The sequence below is a fragment of the Macaca thibetana genome, chromosome 15 (genome assembly GCF_024542745.1).
Source record: "Macaca thibetana thibetana isolate TM-01 chromosome 15, ASM2454274v1, whole genome shotgun sequence".
In the NCBI taxonomy this organism is placed as follows: domain Eukaryota; kingdom Metazoa; phylum Chordata; class Mammalia; order Primates; family Cercopithecidae; genus Macaca; species Macaca thibetana.
Genome location: NC_065592.1, coordinates 72,066,735 through 72,084,870, shown reverse-complemented (window position 1 = coordinate 72,084,870; position 18,136 = coordinate 72,066,735). Strand labels below are relative to the sequence as shown.

At 39.1% G+C, this 18,136-nt stretch overlaps 1 protein-coding gene across 36 annotated transcripts in view; it reads right to left on the bottom strand.

The window, feature by feature from the left end:
* PTPRD (protein tyrosine phosphatase receptor type D) overlaps positions 1-18,136 on the bottom strand; it is a 2,337,809-nt gene that overhangs the window by 323,371 nt on the left and 1,996,302 nt on the right. For all 36 annotated transcript variants that reach the window (XM_050761934.1, XM_050761936.1, XM_050761930.1 and 33 more), the window contains 2 exons: positions 6,854-6,999; positions 3,471-3,612 (listed from right to left, as the gene is read on the bottom strand). In XM_050761934.1, coding sequence (XP_050617891.1) covers positions 3,471-3,612; positions 6,854-6,999 — 288 coding nt within the window. The remainder of the gene's footprint in view (positions 1-3,470; positions 3,613-6,853; positions 7,000-18,136) is intronic.

The window sequence follows — 18,136 nt, the reverse complement described above, 5'->3', positions numbered from 1 at the left end:
ATGTTTAGACTACTTTTCTCTCATCCAAAATACTTTTGAGTTTTTCTCATGAAAGTTCTTTTTTTTTTTTTTTTTTTTTTTTTTCTGAGCCGGAGTCTCGCTCTGCTGCCCAGGCTGGAGTGCAGTGGCGCGATCTCGGCTCACTGCAAGTTCTGCCTCCCGGGTTCACGCCATTCTCCTGCCTCAGCCTCCCGAGTAGCTGGGAATACAGGCGCCCGCCACCTCGCCCAGCTAGTTTTTTGTATTTTTTAGTAGAGATGGGGTTTCACCGTGTTAGCCAGGATGGTCCTGATCTCCTGACCTCATGATCCGCCCGTCTCGGCCTCCCAAAGTGCTGGGATTACAGGCTTGAGCCACCGCGCCCGGCCCTCATGAAAGTTCTAAAACTGCTAAATGTAGTCTTCAAAAAAAATAGAAAGGGTTAACTACTCAAATCATAAATTTTCATACAAATGTACTTACACATGACAGATGTTCACATAGAAAGTTGAGACCATTTTAAACATTTCTGATGCATTTGTTTTATATGGGGACTAGCTGTATAAAAGCAGAGGAGATGATGAAACTCCAGCCAGCTGAGAGGCAGGAAAACATTAATCCATGTGAATTTCTCAGTAAAGTGTTATTTTCCTCCAACTTTTTGTTAATGTCTTCATCGGATGCATAAAGATAAGTCAAGCACGTGACTGCCACTAACTCCTTTTAAGAAGTTCAAGGGATTTAGAAAGTGAAAAAACTCAAAAACGCTTCTGAAAAGTTTTATCTTATCATACCTTTTTAATATACCTTCTATACGATGGCATTGATTCTAAACCAGGTAAATAAACAGAGATTAAAATTTTTAAAGCAGATGAACAAATGAGCTAAATTTTGCTTCAAATACGAACACCTGAAAAATGACCACAATTTTCAGACAAGCTGATGTGAACTATATATGTATATTCAGCAATATGTATACGTTCCATAGTGCATATTATAGCACATATAAACATAGTCTCTAAGATTCGTGCCAGTTCTAAAGTCTAATTTCTAACTCCTATTCTTTTTTTCCCTAATGTCTCATTCTCGCCTATTAGACCATTCATTCCCTTGCCTTTTTAAATATTGTAAACATGTTATTTTTAAAACCCATTCATACAGTTCAATTACCTGTAGGTCACAGACTGTGATTTCCACCCTCGACGTTTGGGCTTACTGTTGCTCGCTGGTGGTAGCTGACTCGACTGCTTCAGAACTGGTGCTTATTAACCCATCTGGGTATAAACGACCTTCTCTAGGGTTGTGTATCTGGATTATCGGAATGTCTCTGTGGGGTGAGTGCTATCATGGGTGTCTGTTGTACACTCTATGGGATTCACTGTTTCTGACCAGCTTTTGTGTTAAACTATTTGGTCCTGAGAATTGCACAGTAGGAATAGTACTAGAAATCTCACTTGTAGGCAGAAAGCTGATCTTAGTCTCTGTTACTCCCAACTTATTTTATATAAGTATGTATCTTGCTGGAGTGTTAAAACTCCAGCACTAAAGCATATGGTCCATTATGTTATTATCTTGGGTTATTATATTACAATTATCTTTTGTCTAGGAAATCCCTCCTTGTTTTTAGCAACTGGAAATTTCTATTTCTTGTTTGCAAGCCTAATTATGTTTTTAATTTTATTTTCAGATACTTTCTCAACATTTCTAGGCGGTGGTCAGTGAATGGGAAACTTCCTGCACCAACTTAGCTTGTCATAACAGCCAGAAATGTAGCTCAAATCTGACTTGTCGGTTTTAAAGCAGTATCTGTTACATGCATTTAAAAGATATATACATCCAATTGTCAATATTTTCCCTGCAACTTAATAAGGTGTTTATATTATTTCAAACATATTTTGTATATGTAAATAATCTCATTTTCTCAGCCTCTTGAATTGCTTCTTTGTGTGTGTGTGGGGCGTGTGTGTGTGTGTGTGTGTGTGTGTGTGTGTGTGTGTGTGTTTAGTTTCAAAACCACCAGGTAAATTTGGCCTACATTACTAATTACTGCTGGCCTCCAAATAAATAAGTTCTTGACAATATCAATAGGGTTTACCTCCTTGGAAGAAACCAAGATGTTTATAAAATCAAACTTTTTTATTTTATAAAAGATATAATGTAAATCCATCCCTCCATGGGAAAAAAAAAAAATGAAACAGAAGAGAAATGTAGTTAATCTATGTAAGTTCCTCTATGATTCTGATCCTTTCCTTTCCAATTTCCTTCATCTGAGGAAGGTCTATTCTCCTCAATTTTAGAAAAGAGCAAAATACAACAAAACAAAACAAAACAAATGAGTTGTGTGCAGGAAAGAAAGAGATAAAGGCACAGAATAGTTAATCTGGAAATGTCAACTGTGAGGTGCCTAATCGGGAATGTTCGCATCTCTACACAGAAGCCTGAATTAGAGACATACAACACAGTCTTCATCACTAGCTTTATCTTCCAGCACTCCCATTGTAAAGGAAGTCTACAAACTGAACACACTGTACTGGAGATTTGGCAGCTCACCCTGTGCTTTGTCAAATTGTGTAAGCAACATTGTCGGAGACAAAGAAAGGGATTTGTCAGCCCAGTTATTTAGATCAATACATGTTGGTTTAAGAAAGATAACAGACAAATAAAAAACGTATTTTTTTTTTTTCACATAAGACAGGTGTATTTCTTATACTTGGTTCTGACCCATTGCTTAAGGAAAGTTCATCTTTAGGCTGAGGTTGTTTCTTTACTTTGCAAATATCAATGTCAGCTATGGTAGCTGTAAAAACGTAGCTGCTGAATGTGGTATGAAAAATCCATGCACGAGAAATGCCAACATACAAAAGAGTACCATATCCTGTTTCCTTTCTAGATGCTCTGCCAAAAATCAAAATGGTATCTGGCATTTGAAATCAATACCTTTTTCAGCTTTTTTACCCCTGATTCTCCCCCTGAACTCTAGTTCTTTTAAGACCCGTAACTAGAGAAGGTATTCACTGTCTAATGAAAGTTCAACTCTTATAAACATTTTTTTTTTTTTTTTTTTTTTTTTTTTTTTTTGAGACGGAGTCTCGCTCTGTCGCCCAGGCCGGAGCGCAGTGGCCAGATCTCAGCTCACTGCAAGCTCCGCCTCCCGGGTTCAAGCTATTCTCCTGCCTCAGCCTCCCAAGTAGCCGGGACTACAGGCCCCCGCCACGGCGCCTGGCTAGTTTTTTGTATTTTTTAGTAGAGACGGGGTTTCACCGTGTTAGCCAGGATGGTCTCGATCTCCGGACCTCGTGATCTGCCCGTCTCGGCCTCCCAAAGTGCAGGGATTACAGGCTTGAGCCACCGCCCCCGGCCTATAAACATTTTATTGAACTGCAATAATTCCCATTTAAGCATCATCACAATGCTAGTCTTTTTAATGATGCTATAAAGAGATACAGAATTGTAACAATGACACAAACAACAACCTTCACTCATGCACTTACCCCGTAAAACTGTGAGTCTGGTGGATACACTTATTTCTCCCACATTATTTGAGGCCACACATTCATAAATGGCCTCATCCCTCGGAGTCCGTAAGGGTTGTATTCTGAGAACTGATCCAGACCCATCGTCAAACTCTATTACCTATTAGAGGAAACAATAGCTGTCACAGGTGTTGTTACAGTTGTCTACCTCTCAGCTAAAGCTCTCAATGCAGTGGTGGATCTGCCATCAGGCTCATAATAAACTAGACATCATTCTGAAACTGAATTTTGATATAGTGGTGAAAAAATATTTGGTTTAACTTAGTGAATCTTCTACTGAACAAGGAGAAAGATATGTAACTACATATACAAAGTATGGAGATTTCTAGTCCCTACTAAAAACCACAAGGGTTTACTCATTAAAATATTTCAGTATGTGCATCTAGGGCAATTTTATTCTATTAATTTTGCAAGGGGCTTGCAGCTATGATCGATAAACTTCTTAAATTATTCTTTCTCTGACAGCACATACACAAATGTGGATTCATTCAATAATGAGACTGTAAGGTGAAGAATTAATGCACACCACCACAGATAGCTCTGCTTGTTTAAACTGTCTCATCCTGAACAGTATAGATGGGCAAACCATAAAGAAAAACTGCATAAATCTAGTACTTAGGCAGCCAACGAGACAACTTTCACAACCCAAAAGCCTGATGGCATGCATTAATTTTGCCATAAATCATTTCAGTATTTGTTCTAGCTTAGCATTTTCTGCATTTTTAGAGCATTCTTGCTATAAAATGGAGGCTTGCTTCACCAGACAGAAAATTAATGTCCTAAACACTAAGCCTGAATTCACCATCATTAGGAACTTTTCTGTGAAACAGTTTAGTAACACTGATAATCCTAGGTACTTGTTAGCTAATTCAAGTACCACTTTAAAAAAAAAAAAAAAAAAAAAAAGATGATACTAACAAATATGTATACAATACTAGGGCGTCCTCTGTCTTTTCTGTAACTATGCTGCATTCCTTCAGCTGTTCACTGAGAAGCTGTGCCTTTTTTTTCTTGTATTTCACTGTGAATATTCCCATGTGCCTAAATTATGAATAAACTCAGATTGCCTTATAAATATATTTATGGGATGCTTAATTCCAGATTTTGTGTGTGTGTGTGTGTATATTAACATACAGAGAAAGGACATCAACAGTTTCAAAATATGTCCACTTCAATCTTTGTGCATTCCATTTTTGTTCAAAATTCACGTAAATATCCAAAATGGCCCATTTCTCAGTGCACTACAGTTTATTTTCAACTCTATAAAGCATACATTTTAAAATAAATCTATTATGCATCTTAGGAAAGAAAAGTTTCATAGTTTCATATTGGAAGCTTTGTTAAGCATTCCATAATTTTAAAAAAGTTATGATCATTTTATGATTTAGTGTAGGAAAAGGTTAAAGCAACTACAAAACCACTTTAAATGTTGACTAATTTATTAATAAATGTCACTGTATGTTTACATTTGTGAACTATTTCCTAGATTTAGACCTATCCTCTTACAACATACAATATACCACACATTACAAGCCAGTGATGTAATTCCCAGTTTGAAAATATCCAGTATTGATTGCATGCCTGTCATGGACCAGACACCATAATTAGCACTGGGGATAGAAGAGGGAGCAAAAACATTCACCATGTACTGCTCTCATGCGCCATATAGACTAGTGAAACCATATATATATATATATATATACACACACACACAAAAATTATATTATAATATAATATATATAACATATTAGTGTTAAATATAGTAAAGATTTTCAACCCAGGACTTGATACAATTTGATGAAGCTGCTTTGTGTAAAAATAATTCATTTACCCCCAAGGTGTTTATATGACTCTTATGGGGAATTATGTACTGAGCAGAGACCATACTTTGAAATATTTAGTATTATAATTTAATTTTTGTTACATGATTTTGTCAGGAGTCATTGTCATTAGCAAGCGTGATGTCAAACTTCTCTTTGACAAAAAATTAACTTCATTTAAAATTGTTTAAATGTGCAGCAAAGATGAATACATACATCATTTTCTACATGACATAGGAAACATTTTCCAAATATTACTGAAGATACTATTTTTGTATTTAAATAAATTATATTTCAATAATAATGAAGTATTTGATTTTCAGACATAATTTTAAACTTCTCACTTGTAAACTACAATCCAATTTCCATGGTGAAACGTAATTAATTAGGTTCTCTATACATTGGAACCCCGATCACCCTGTAAGTTCCTATGAAAATAAGTAAAATAAAATTGTTCTGAATTTTGTAGTTGTTATATTTCTTTTAACTAGAAATTGCCTTTAATCTGCCAAATTGTAAATTAGGTCATGAAGGAGATTAGAAACTCAAATAAAAGGGAGGTGAGTTTCACAATTTCAGGCAGTTTGGGGGTATTGGTAGCCCCTAAAATTAAAGCTACCCTTCTCATGTCTTAAATTATGGGCATGCTATTGTGTGCCTCTCTGGGTAGCTTTCTGTATATCTTCTTGCCTATATTTCTCCTCCATAATGAGCAAATTTCTAAACTATAAGCCTTCTCACAACACTCAAAAAAGAATCTCTGATTTATGTTTCACCATCTTCGGTGCACTGAGCTCTCTTGAATAAAGAAAACCAACTTCTTCAATAGGCTTCTCTGTAGTATGAACCTGTTTGGGTATGTTTCTTACAGAATAGTACTTTAAAACACTAGAACAAATTTCTCATTCTAGTTCACACTACTTGTAAAACATAGGTGCGAGGGGCAGTGGACCACTTCATCTGCTGCTCAGCATCCATTCCCATTCTTCCTGGGAACGAGGATTTAAATTTCCTTTGGGAAAACACTGCTCTTTCATTCTAAGCCTGGAATGGGATGGGACAGTTCTCATTCCCAGGACAGAGGCAGATTCTGACTGGCTTAAATTAAGTAGGCTACACTGTCCGCCTATCCACACAAATTTTCTCTGGGATGAACAAGTAACGTAATAGAAGCCAATGGGATGAGAGGTTTCTGGAAGAGACAAGCTTTCATACATCCTACAAATGTGGTCCTGTGAGGATGCAGAGTTCTATCTTGCAACCTGGGGATGAAACTGACAGATTGATCCTAGGAATACTATTGAGCCCTGGCACAAGTGGGAACAAAAAATTAGCCCTTGAACCCTCAAATGTCCTTTTTTAAAAAGCCATTTAGAGTTACATTTTCCATCACTTGCAATGTAAGGAATACCATATATCAGTGACATCTTTTATCAGAGTAAAGCAAGCCAAATAACATAGAAACCAAAGACAGAGCAGATGCATTCTTCCCCCAGAGAAACAGAACAATGGACCTAATACCTCAAATCTCTGATTGCTGACTTTCTTTCCTTTTTTGTTCCAGACAATTTTAGGTCTTGGGTCTCCCGTAGCTTGGCAGATGAAAGAGGCAACTCCGCCAGAGACCCCTGTCTGATCAACGGGTGTTCGTGTAAACCTTGGAGGTGCTGAAATAAAAAATAAACACCACAGTTAAATTGAAAACTGAAACACAGACTATTATCCTACTACCACTGCTCTCCCCACCATCCTCAACCACACCGCCATCAAGACAAACATTTTTAAAATGTACTATAGGATTACAAAATTAGAAAAGCAACTTTTACTTTTGGGGGTAGTTTAAAGGGGAAGGAGGTAACTTCCTGGTCAAGTTATCTGTTAGTGCTTTTATTGCTGAAATCTGTATTAAGGTAGAGATCCAATAACATCCGAAAAGCAACATCACACGTTAATTTTTATTACCAGTATAAAAAAAAATCCAATTTGTCCTCTGTAACAAAATGAGCTCATCAATCAAAGTGAGTAAAATTTTAGCGCTTGCTTTGATGCCACTATCAGGACACTGCCAGAAAGCAGCAATGCCACTGCTGAGCTATTAAAATTAGTGACATTTAAGAGAAATGCTAGGAAATTTTAAAGAGACAAGAAATATAGCCCTGAATTAGAAGGTTTGGCAAGAAACAGAAATAGGGGAAAATGGTAAAGTGACTCTCTAACTCAGATATGGTAAGCTGTCTTACTTGAAACTTAGCTCAACAATTTGCATAAAAGAAGATGAGTCAAGAAGCCTCCAAAGTCACAGCAAACCCAAGGATATTTTTATAGAAAGATGTAGACTTAAAGATTACCAAGGCTAGAAGGACAGACATTGGAAGCTTGTTCAACATCCTCCAGCTCTTTAAATGTTCCTAACATTCTTCCTCTTTCCTTAAAACACTTACTTATTTTTCATCTTGCATTGCAAGATCTAGATAGCTATCATGCAAGAATGATATAAAATGTAAATGAAGATTTATGCACAAAGATATTCATCATATCATTTGCTTAGCAAAAGAGTATAAGTAGTTGAAACAAACACTATGGGAATTCTGTCAGTGAAATAAACTATGGCCTGAAGAAGAAACATCATACAAGTAGTATTATAAAGTCTGTATCATATCACATGAGAAATGCTGATGATGCAATAATCAGCCACAAAAGCATACTATAGAGTTATATGTGGGGATAGCAGATAATGAAAAATGCACACACACACAAAGACAGAACAAAGTAAATGAAAACACTAATAATGGTGTTCAGGAGGAGGTATTTTAATTATTTTTCCGACTGCTTCCATCTTTTATACTTCCTTGAATTCTTACAATTATGTCCTGGTTGAAAATGTTTCAAAGCCCCAAAACATTCTGCTGTTTCTTTTTTTTTTTTTTTAATTAAAAAAAAATCCCTGTTACAGATTTTCTCTTCTCTCCTACTGTGTTCTAGTTACATGTCATTGAAAAGTGGCTTTAAATAACCATAGCTAAAATTGATTTTGAAAACAATCCTCAGATTATAAAAAAGAAAAAAGTCATAACAAAGTTCGTTCTTCTTGGCTCATCACCAGTATTTTCTCTGTATTGATTTCACACATGGTGTTCCCATTGGCTTGATGGTGTGTTCTAACTCTGTTTGGTTTTCTTGGAGTCAAGGAAGCTGGATTTCTATCTAAGCTCCACCATTATGTATATGGATAATCTTGGAGGAAAAAAAAAAATCACTCAACTTTACCATTTCTTAGTATGACATATGAAACACATTAATTTACAAAAATTGCAAAACTATGACATATGAAATAAATTAATTTGCAGAAATTGCTTCCAGTTTCAAGGTTTCCTAGTTTTATATATTATTTCCAAAGGAGGAAAGCTTAGGAGAGGCATATTTGCAATGCTGCTCCTGGAGAATGAATTTCCACCTCATCAGCAAATTCAGCTTGTTGGTGATCCTGGAACTGGGGGCCTGCTTATGATAAAAAATATTAGGAAAGCAAAACAGGCTCTAACAACCCTGCTAGATATCACAACCTGTAGCAACTCAGTGTAGCAACAGAGACTAGATGATCACTAGGAGCTGTGGGAAGTACTTAATTTTTTTTTTTTTTTTCCTTAAGATGGAGTCTTACTCTGTTGCCAGGCTGGAGTGCAGTGGCACAATCTTGGCTCACTGCAACCTCCACTTCCTGGGTTCAAGTGATTCTCCTGCCTCAGCCTCCCAAATAGCTGGGACTACAGGTGCACGCCACCACACCCAGCTAATTTTTGTATTTTTAGTAGTGACAGGGTTTCACCACCTTGGCCAGAATGCTCTCGATCTCTTCACCTCGTCATCCACCCTCCTCGGCCTCCCAAAGTGCTGAGATTATAGGCATGAACCACCATGCCTGGCCTCGAAATAATTTATTTTTCTTTTTTTTTTTTTTTTTTTTGAGATGGAGTTTCATTCTTTTTGCCCAGGCTGGAGTGCAATGGCACGATCTCGGCTCACCGCAACCTCTGCCTCCCGGGTTCAAGCAGTTCTCCTGCCTCAGCCTCCCGAGTAGCTGGGATTACAGGCATGCGCCACCATGCCTGGTTAATTTTGTATTTTTTGTAGAGACGGGTTTTCTCCATGTTGGTCAGGCTGCTTTTGAACTCCCGAACTCAGGTGATCCACCCGCCTCGACCTCCCAAAGTGCTGGGATTACAGGCATGAGCCACCGTGCCCGGCCAAAGTAATTTAAAATTGACTAACAGTGAGAGGATTACAAAATACTATACATTGATGTCACTTTTCTGGAAACAAACAAATGAAAAATATATTACAAGTTTTTTTATTTATCTTTCTGCTGTTTCAAACAATGCAAATTGATAATAACTACTTGCTTGTCAGTATCCAATGGAGAAATTATAATTATGCAATGAAAATTTCTAGGGAATTTCCCTAGAAAAACAAAATGCACAGCTGTATTAAATGGTACAATACTGTCATTTTTAGCTACCTTCCTTTTCCTGTCTATAGCCTAAAAACTGTCAACCCTGAAGGGAAATCCATTGTAAGAGCCCAGCTTCCCATTTAAGTTCTGTTTTGAAATTTCTTGCAAGAGCATGTGAATACAGCGAAGGGCTGTTGCATAAAATGAGTGTGTACTATTAGAAATTAAAGAAAACTAGAAGTAGGATACCCTTTTCCCTGTAACTGGATATTTTTTAAAGGATTCCATCACATTTCTTATCCCAAAGAATGAAGAAAAGTTGGCAATTCTGACAATCTGCAAGTAGGCAACGGATGCTTGGGTAAGTGCTTCCTCTTGCCATGTAAGGACCTGGGTTAGAAAGCTCATCTGGAAACCACCATGGGTGAGGGCATTAAACAAGTCAAATTAAACACACAAATCTTATTTCTAAATGGAATGCAGAGAGACAAAATTCCTGTACACTTGGAGAACAGGTATGAGTGTCATCTCAATGTTTTCCAGGTATATTTCTCGTTTATCTTCATTTTCTGGTCAGGCATTGAAGTTTTTTGTTCGTTTTTTGAGACAGGGTCTTGCTGTGTCATTCAGGCTTCAGCGCAGTGGCACAATCAAAGCTAACTGCAGCCTCAATCTCCCAGGCTGTCAGTCCTCCCACCTTAGCATCCAGAGTAGCTGCGACCACAACCACACACCACCATGCTCGGGTAATGTTTTCCATCATTTGTAGACATGAGGTCCCCCTATGTTGCCCAGCATGTCTTGAACTCCAGGGCTCAAGGATCCTCCCATCTCTGCCTTACAAAGTGCTGGAACTACAGGTGTGAGCCATCATCACACTCAGATAAGTTTTCTTGTAATATTGACAAGTATAAAAATATGTCACCCAGGAGGGAGAGGTTGCAGTGAGCTGAGATTGCGCCACTTCACTCCAACCTGGGTGACAAGAGTGAAACTCCATCTCAAAAATAAAAAATTTAAATAAAAGCCAAAGAAATGACCACTGGATGTTACTGTAGGATTTTATTTCCGGAGATCAAGTCAAGTAATGAAATTAACCTATTGAACTGTGGAAAATTTATTAAAATAACCAGTTAGAATGTTTTAGGATCTGGAACTAATTTTCTAATTTCTACCACTGTAATGACTTGATACTCTTCCAAAAAAAAAAATCCTGAAAAGGGTCCTTAAATTTATTCTTTGAAAACAAGAAAATAAAATTGATCACACTACAGTTAAAAACAAATAATTTCAGGGGCTTGTACACAGAAATTTTGTAAAAAAAATAACACACACACACACACACACACACACATATATATATATATATATATGAAAAGACATTGGTCTCACTGACAAGAAAATCATGACTTTCCCATGGGACCCAATGTCAATTTTTCTAGATTTGCCCACGAGATCCAAACTACAAAAAGGATATATGCCATTATCCTATGATACAAAGTAAGACTCCAGATAATATAGTAAAATCCTTTCACTAAGCATGGGTGGTGCATATATAATCATTTTTGCTGGTCAAACTCTCAGATGGAGTCTGTCAATGTTAGGCAGCCAGCCAAAGGAAAGATATGAGGTAGAGAGAAGGCTAAACTTAATAACCCCAACAAATGCTTGAGGCAAGTAAAAATCTCTATTCTCAGAGGGATGTAACAATACACATCACCCACTTCCCTTCTCCATATCGCAGTTTAATAAAAGGAATGAGATGAATTGTCTGCCTTATTGTGTCATGGATGTTGTCCAAATTTAAGCCATGCTCTGAAGATGAGAAGAAAAGGAAGAGAATTCAAGTAAAGCATAAAACAAAGGTGTCTACTAAAAAGTCACAATATAGGACAGACTAAGATTCAAATCATGAAAATCTCCATTTTTATTCCATGAGATACAACCATCAGTATTATAGGTAGTCTACAAAAAACAGAAATGTCAAGTGCATAAAGATGGGGAGAAAGGCATTAGAACTTTCCAGTCACCATTACTTAGAGAGGCATCCTTCCATTACTGCTGTAGCTAATCACCATTGCCATCTACGTGAAGCTGCCAATGCTGCACTGCAAAATGCATTTGTGCTCAAGTTGGTTTTGACAAGTGAGGAGTATGATCTTTTATTAAACTAATGCCAGGTACTGCACAGCTCAAATTACTGTTCAACCCAGAAAATCTATTTTCTAAATGGAAAGCAGAGAAGCTATGCATGTATATGCGTCAGAACAGAGGCATGGCTGATATTCTAGAATGTGTCTGCCAGGCTCGCTTGCCATTTTCAAAGACTATACATTCTCAGGATGCATTCACAACACAGACCATAGCTCCTGGAATTTAGTAGAATATTATTTGCTACACAGCTCAGGAGGAGCCACAAACTACACACTGATTTTTACTTTTAAGAAGTTAGATTGTTTCTTAAAGTCTAACAATGCACAGTATCTTTGAACCTAATGGTTCTAATATTTGGATGCCATATCATGTTTCAAGTTGCTAGGCACTCTGAAGACAAGGTGATGAGCTCAACGTACACTTACAGCTATTAAACGTAGGGAAGAGAACCAACCAAGACCAGCAAACTGCTTTTGTCTGTCCTTAGCAAACTGCTGTACTGAGGGCAAAATCCTCCCTTTAGTACACTATACTAAGTAGTGCTAGATGTTAATGGGGGAGAGCCATTGAAGTCCACCAGTAACATCCATAGATGAATGGAATTTATGAGAAATTCTTAAAGGTTAAGAACTCAAGGTTGAGGTATATGATTGGCCAACTGAGAATCACTTAAAACAGATTCACAGAAAGGATCACATGCTACAAAAGTGAAGAGACAAAATGAGGGTGCCATTTGTCTAATTTAATTCTAATTAATAAGCTGCTTCTGTGGACATCAAGAAAATATGTCGCATAGGGAACAAAACTAACAGCATGTAACTAATTGGCTGTTTCTTTTAACTGATTAACATTTCCTTAAATAGAGTGTTTTGTTTTTAAAGGGCTATTTGTCATAACAATGTACTTAAAATTTTTAAAGGGGAAGGTTTCTATTGCTGTTAAATGAGACAGGGAGAGAATGAGAGAATGTTCAATGGGAACATGCAGGTACCCCTGTCTTTAGGAATCTGCTTCCTCCCTATAAAGTGCCTGTAGAATTTATGAGGTGGTCAGCTGAAGTCATCTCTGATCTTTCTTTCTCTGTAAGTGTCAGGATGAAAGCTCTGAAGGAGAGCTCAAAAACAGCGCCTTCGGGGTCCCATGGGAAATGCAGCACACAGCAGAAGAGTGAGGGCTGGTTGTAAAGGTAATGGCCTGGTCTGAGGGTTTGAGGGGAAGGAGTTACCATGGGGCTTTACATTCCCTTCGAGCCACAGCAAATCCTATTGCCACTTTCGCAAACATGGGGCAGCCAGAATTTGCGTGGATGATAGATCTTTGTTATAATTAGCTTCATTTTCCCTGAGACACAGGTAGTGACAGACAACCTGCCTAAGTCAACAGCACAACTATACCAACACACGACAAAAGGGAAGGAGGTCCCAGAGTTGATGTATCACTGCTTAGGAGGGCGAAAGCATGGCACAGATACCATCTGGGGTAGCTTCCACAGCAGAGGCTGTATATGAACCAGGGCCTGTGGGGACACTGAATCTGTCACATGAAATTTGAACAGAGTCACCTGTTGACATCTGTGGTCAGGATAGATCTTGAAAATCAAAAAGACTTTTTAAAAAAATTGTTTATGGTATTTCTTTTTAAATACAACTCCCAAAACAATCTGACAGTCTTAAAATTTGATTTAAGAACCATTACACTTTAGAATGGAATAAAGAAATAACTGCTCCTTGCATTCCATGCACTAGACTAAATGTTTCATGTACCTTATATATGGTGTTTTCAAAAAGTGTTGCAAGATGTTATCATTACTCCTATTTTATAGATATATAGAAAGCTTTACAGTAATATAGGTATTAGGGAGGAAGGGAGGGAGGGAGGAAAAAGTATGAAAAGACAGCAAGAAGGAGTCACTGAGGTTAAGAGTGAGTTATGAACTTCTGATCTAATTGTGAACCCCTCATGAAGGCAGCAGCGACAGGCCATGTGGAGCGGTCACTGCCATCATACTGGCTGCAGGTGGGCTGCCTCGGGGACGCGGGACATAGGGGACGTGGGGCATAGGGGTCCCACCGCCACCACTGCTGCCTCTGCAGCCGCTCCTGCCACCACTGCTCACAGCTCTGATCTCAGAGCAGAGCTGAGGCCGAGCCCAGGTACTGTCAGCCTGACTGAGTGTGCCCATGTTGGGGCAGCACTGACACACCGGCCCCTTGCCACCTCAGCCTCCTCCAGACTGTAGGCACTGACAAGGGTGGAGGGGAAGCCAAGCGGGAGCCGAGGGCAGCTTGGGGCCTGCAGATTCCCCTTGGCATGAGCAGCCTGGGTGCCATGGTTGGTGGCAGGAGGCAGACAGGCTCCTGGGCGGAAGAGGATGGATCCGGTGAGGCCCCACCTTCAGGCCAGGGAGGGGCTGAAGTCTGAGTGCTGGGATGTCAGCCCCACAGACCAGAGTGGGAACTGGTGGGGCCTTTTCTGGGACCACCCATGGCTGCCCATGGACCAGCTGGCAGGCACTTCCTCCCCTCTGAAGCCCATAAAAGTTCCAGGCCCAGCCACAGCAAAGCGGATGATGGGACAACCGGCTGCAAAAAGGTGCGACCCTCAGTGTTGTTAGCTGAACACTTGCTGGGATGACCAGCTGCAGAGAGGAGCTACCCTCTCTGATGACAAGTGAACACTTGTTGGGAGGACCTACTTAGCAGAGAGGAGCTACCCTCTCTGCTGGGAGGTGAACAGTCACCAGAACACCCTGAGATGGAGAGAAGATGCCCACTATGGGTCTCCTCCTATTGCTCAATAAAGCTCTCCTTCGTCTTGCTCATCCTTCACTTGTTTGCATATCTCATTCTTCCTGGCCACAGGACAAGAATGCAGGACCAGCCAACTGGCGAGGCTAAAAGAGCTGTAACACAAACAGGGCTGAAACACGTCCCTTGCTCGCCACGTTGCAGGCGAAGAGAAGGAGAGAAGAGCTGTGGCCCTTTGAGGACCCCAGACCTGGAAACTCCCCAAGCCAGGGCTGTGACTCACTCTTTGGGGCCTTGTGGTTCCTATTATCTCCATGTTTCCAGGTGTCACTGCATCCCCCAGTGCCAGCCAGGGAAGCTGCCTGTGGTGCACCTGGTCCAGCCGCTGCCTCACGGAGAATGGAGAACCAGCAGCCATACTGGCACCTGGAACTGCCCATCCCATGGCAGTGGCCAATATGTCTGACTGTGCAGTGGCGAGATCCCATGCTCACTCACACACCCCCTGCCATTCCATGCCTGACTCGCAGTCTCCCTTGAAGACATGGCATCCAGGCTGGTAGTGTGAGCTGAGTGTAGCCTGCCAGGCCAAGTGGGCAGAACAAGCTCAGCGGGCCTGAGCAAAACCTGGGCAAAGGTGCCACTGGCCATAGAGGTTTCCGGCCAGGAAAGCAACACCCCAAAGATCTTGCAACACTCATATTTTCGCTGTGCCAAATTGCAAGCTAGAAAATGATAAAGACTGCACAGATAACATATCCCAACTTATTAAATATTTTGAAATATCTTTTATGTAACTATAAAATGTATACTGATTGCTTTCTCAAGGGATTGGCAAGTACTTTGTGCCATACTACAGCAATTATTTTTCACTAGTTAAGTGAGAAACTTCACCCAGAATATGCTGTGTATAAAAGTTCTCTTAAAGTGTAATATCATTCCATGATCCAACTGAAATCAGAGATTATGATGTCTGATCAACAGACAAAAATCAATGTCAGAAAATTCATAAACAAATCACCCAAATTTCAAGTTTAGCAGGGTAGGCTACGTTAGTATTATTTTACTTATACATTCACTTTGCTCATGATTTAAAAAGACAAATACCTCAATACAGTTCTCGACATTGATTAGCCCTCTTCCCTTTCAAGACACAATGACATATTTCTATGCATGTCTATACCATTAATTTCATTTAGGCCTCAACTCTCAATTCCTTTGGAATGACTATTAAAGCATTTCCCATTTGGTAGATAGATATCTATGCCTCTGTATAACTACCAATATTTAATTTGTCAAAGGGCTGATAGGCACACTGACAGACAGGAACAGAAAAGGAGAGAGAAGAAGAAAGGGAAGGAAGAAATGAAGAGAGGAAGAATAGATTTAATTTAGTGAAAAGATTATCTCCCACTTGAACTTTCTATCAATGTTAGGTTCTTATTTCTAACTGCTTGAAAGATTACCTTCCAGCATCTCAAAATTGTTGTGTTGAAGACATACCACGCCGTTTGCCTTCCCAGTCCTTCTCCTCTTACTGAGTGTTCATTTCTGTTTTTGGCATATTCACTCTCCCATATACCCCACCTAACAGCCTCAGCCTCCTCTTCTGCCTTCTCCTTTGCCCCCATTACCAATCAATTATTAAGTTCTATTGATTTATCACTAATATTTCTTGTCCCTCTTTTTTCGTACCCAAAAACAATGGCCATGGTTCTGTCTTAAACTGGACATTAGAATCATCTGAGAGGGAAGGAAGGAAGAAGGAAGGAAGGAAGGAAGGAAGGAAGGAAGGAAGGGAGGGAGGGAGGGAGGGAGGAGGGAGGGAGGGAGGGAGGGAGGGAGGGAGGGGGAGGGAGGGAGGGGAAGGAAGGAAGGAAGGAAGGAAGGAAGGAAGGAAGGAAGGAAAAGCTAGCTAGCTGCAGGTGCCCGAACCCCACCCTAAATCAATTAAAACAGAAAACAGTGCATAGGACTGGGTAAGTAATTTCCAGAAAATTCCAACATGCAGTCAGGATTGAGCATTACTGAATGATGCCATGATATCTGCAGCTTCCCATCTGGTCACTCTCACTTCAGGGATTTCATCTCGATAATTAATATTACACTTTACTATATGGATCCTTCTTTTGTTTTCCCTTTTCATTCTTTGAGTTTTGTTTCCTAACACATCTGTGAGTACAGCTCTTTTCCACTCAAAAAATAATAAACAAACTTTAATAGCTTACTTCTGCAAACTAACACCAGAAATTCTGTTTAGCCTTTAAGATATTTCAGAGCTGCTGTCAATCTATTTTCCCAAATACATTTCCACCATTGCCCACGGAGAACCTAAAATTCTCCCATCTCGATGCCTCAGTACAGGCTGTTCCCTCATATAAAATGCCTTCTTTCCCACTTTTGAATTTACAGAATTTACCCACATTTTTCAATTCTAAATTAAGTCCGTCTAAGCCTTCTTTGACCCTCCCCATCTAGATGAAACATACCATCCTTTCGACTCCCCTATCATACTTTCTGCATCTTTTATGAATCGCAATAGTCTATATTTCATTATAGTTATTTTAACCACACGTGTTTTCTCCCCTGTCACATTCATAGAACCTTGAGAAAATGACACATGCCCCTGGTCATCTGTGAAGTCTTATAACTCCCAACCATACTCAGCACATAGTTTCAATGCATACATGAGCTTGGTAAAGGCTCTCCCAGGTGCTATCCCCTAATCCTTGAATACACACTTTTGAGTATTTAGAACGGATAATAATAATGTAAATGTGATTTTTGCACCTCTATTAAAGGCACATTTGCTTACAGCTTGGCAAATTAGCTATGGAATACAAATTCTATGTGAAATACACTGTCATTGCAATACATTGATATGACATAGTAGGAGACGAATAGATCCTACCAAGTCCTAAGCTGGCAAAATGTGGCACAGCCAGATTACAGATTCATGTGTCCCATCATAGGACTGAAGTTTAGATGAAGCATAATATAATGCAATGAGTCTTTTCTGTTTGATGAATATCATTCCTCCTCACTGTCATCACAGAGCTCTCCCCCCCTCTACCACCTTTTGTGTTTTTAATTTTTAAGTAAAATGACTTTACTGTTGTCATTGTACATATTTATGTTAAATTAGAAAATACACATAAGTTGAAAGGAGGTATCACTCTAATGGTGATCACCTTGATGAATAACTTTTAAGAATTTTCCATGCTTATTTTACATATTTTTTAACAAGAAAGAGGTTATACTATACCATTATTTTGTAACCAACATTTCATTTAGAATATATTGTGAATATATTTTATGACCACAAATAAATTCAACATGTTTATATTATAAAGAGTAAAGATTACATTTAAATTTATTGTTAAACATTTAGGTTGTTTCTGATATTTCAATCGGAAAAAGGCTTCAAACTGTTTTTTGTAATCATATCTTTGC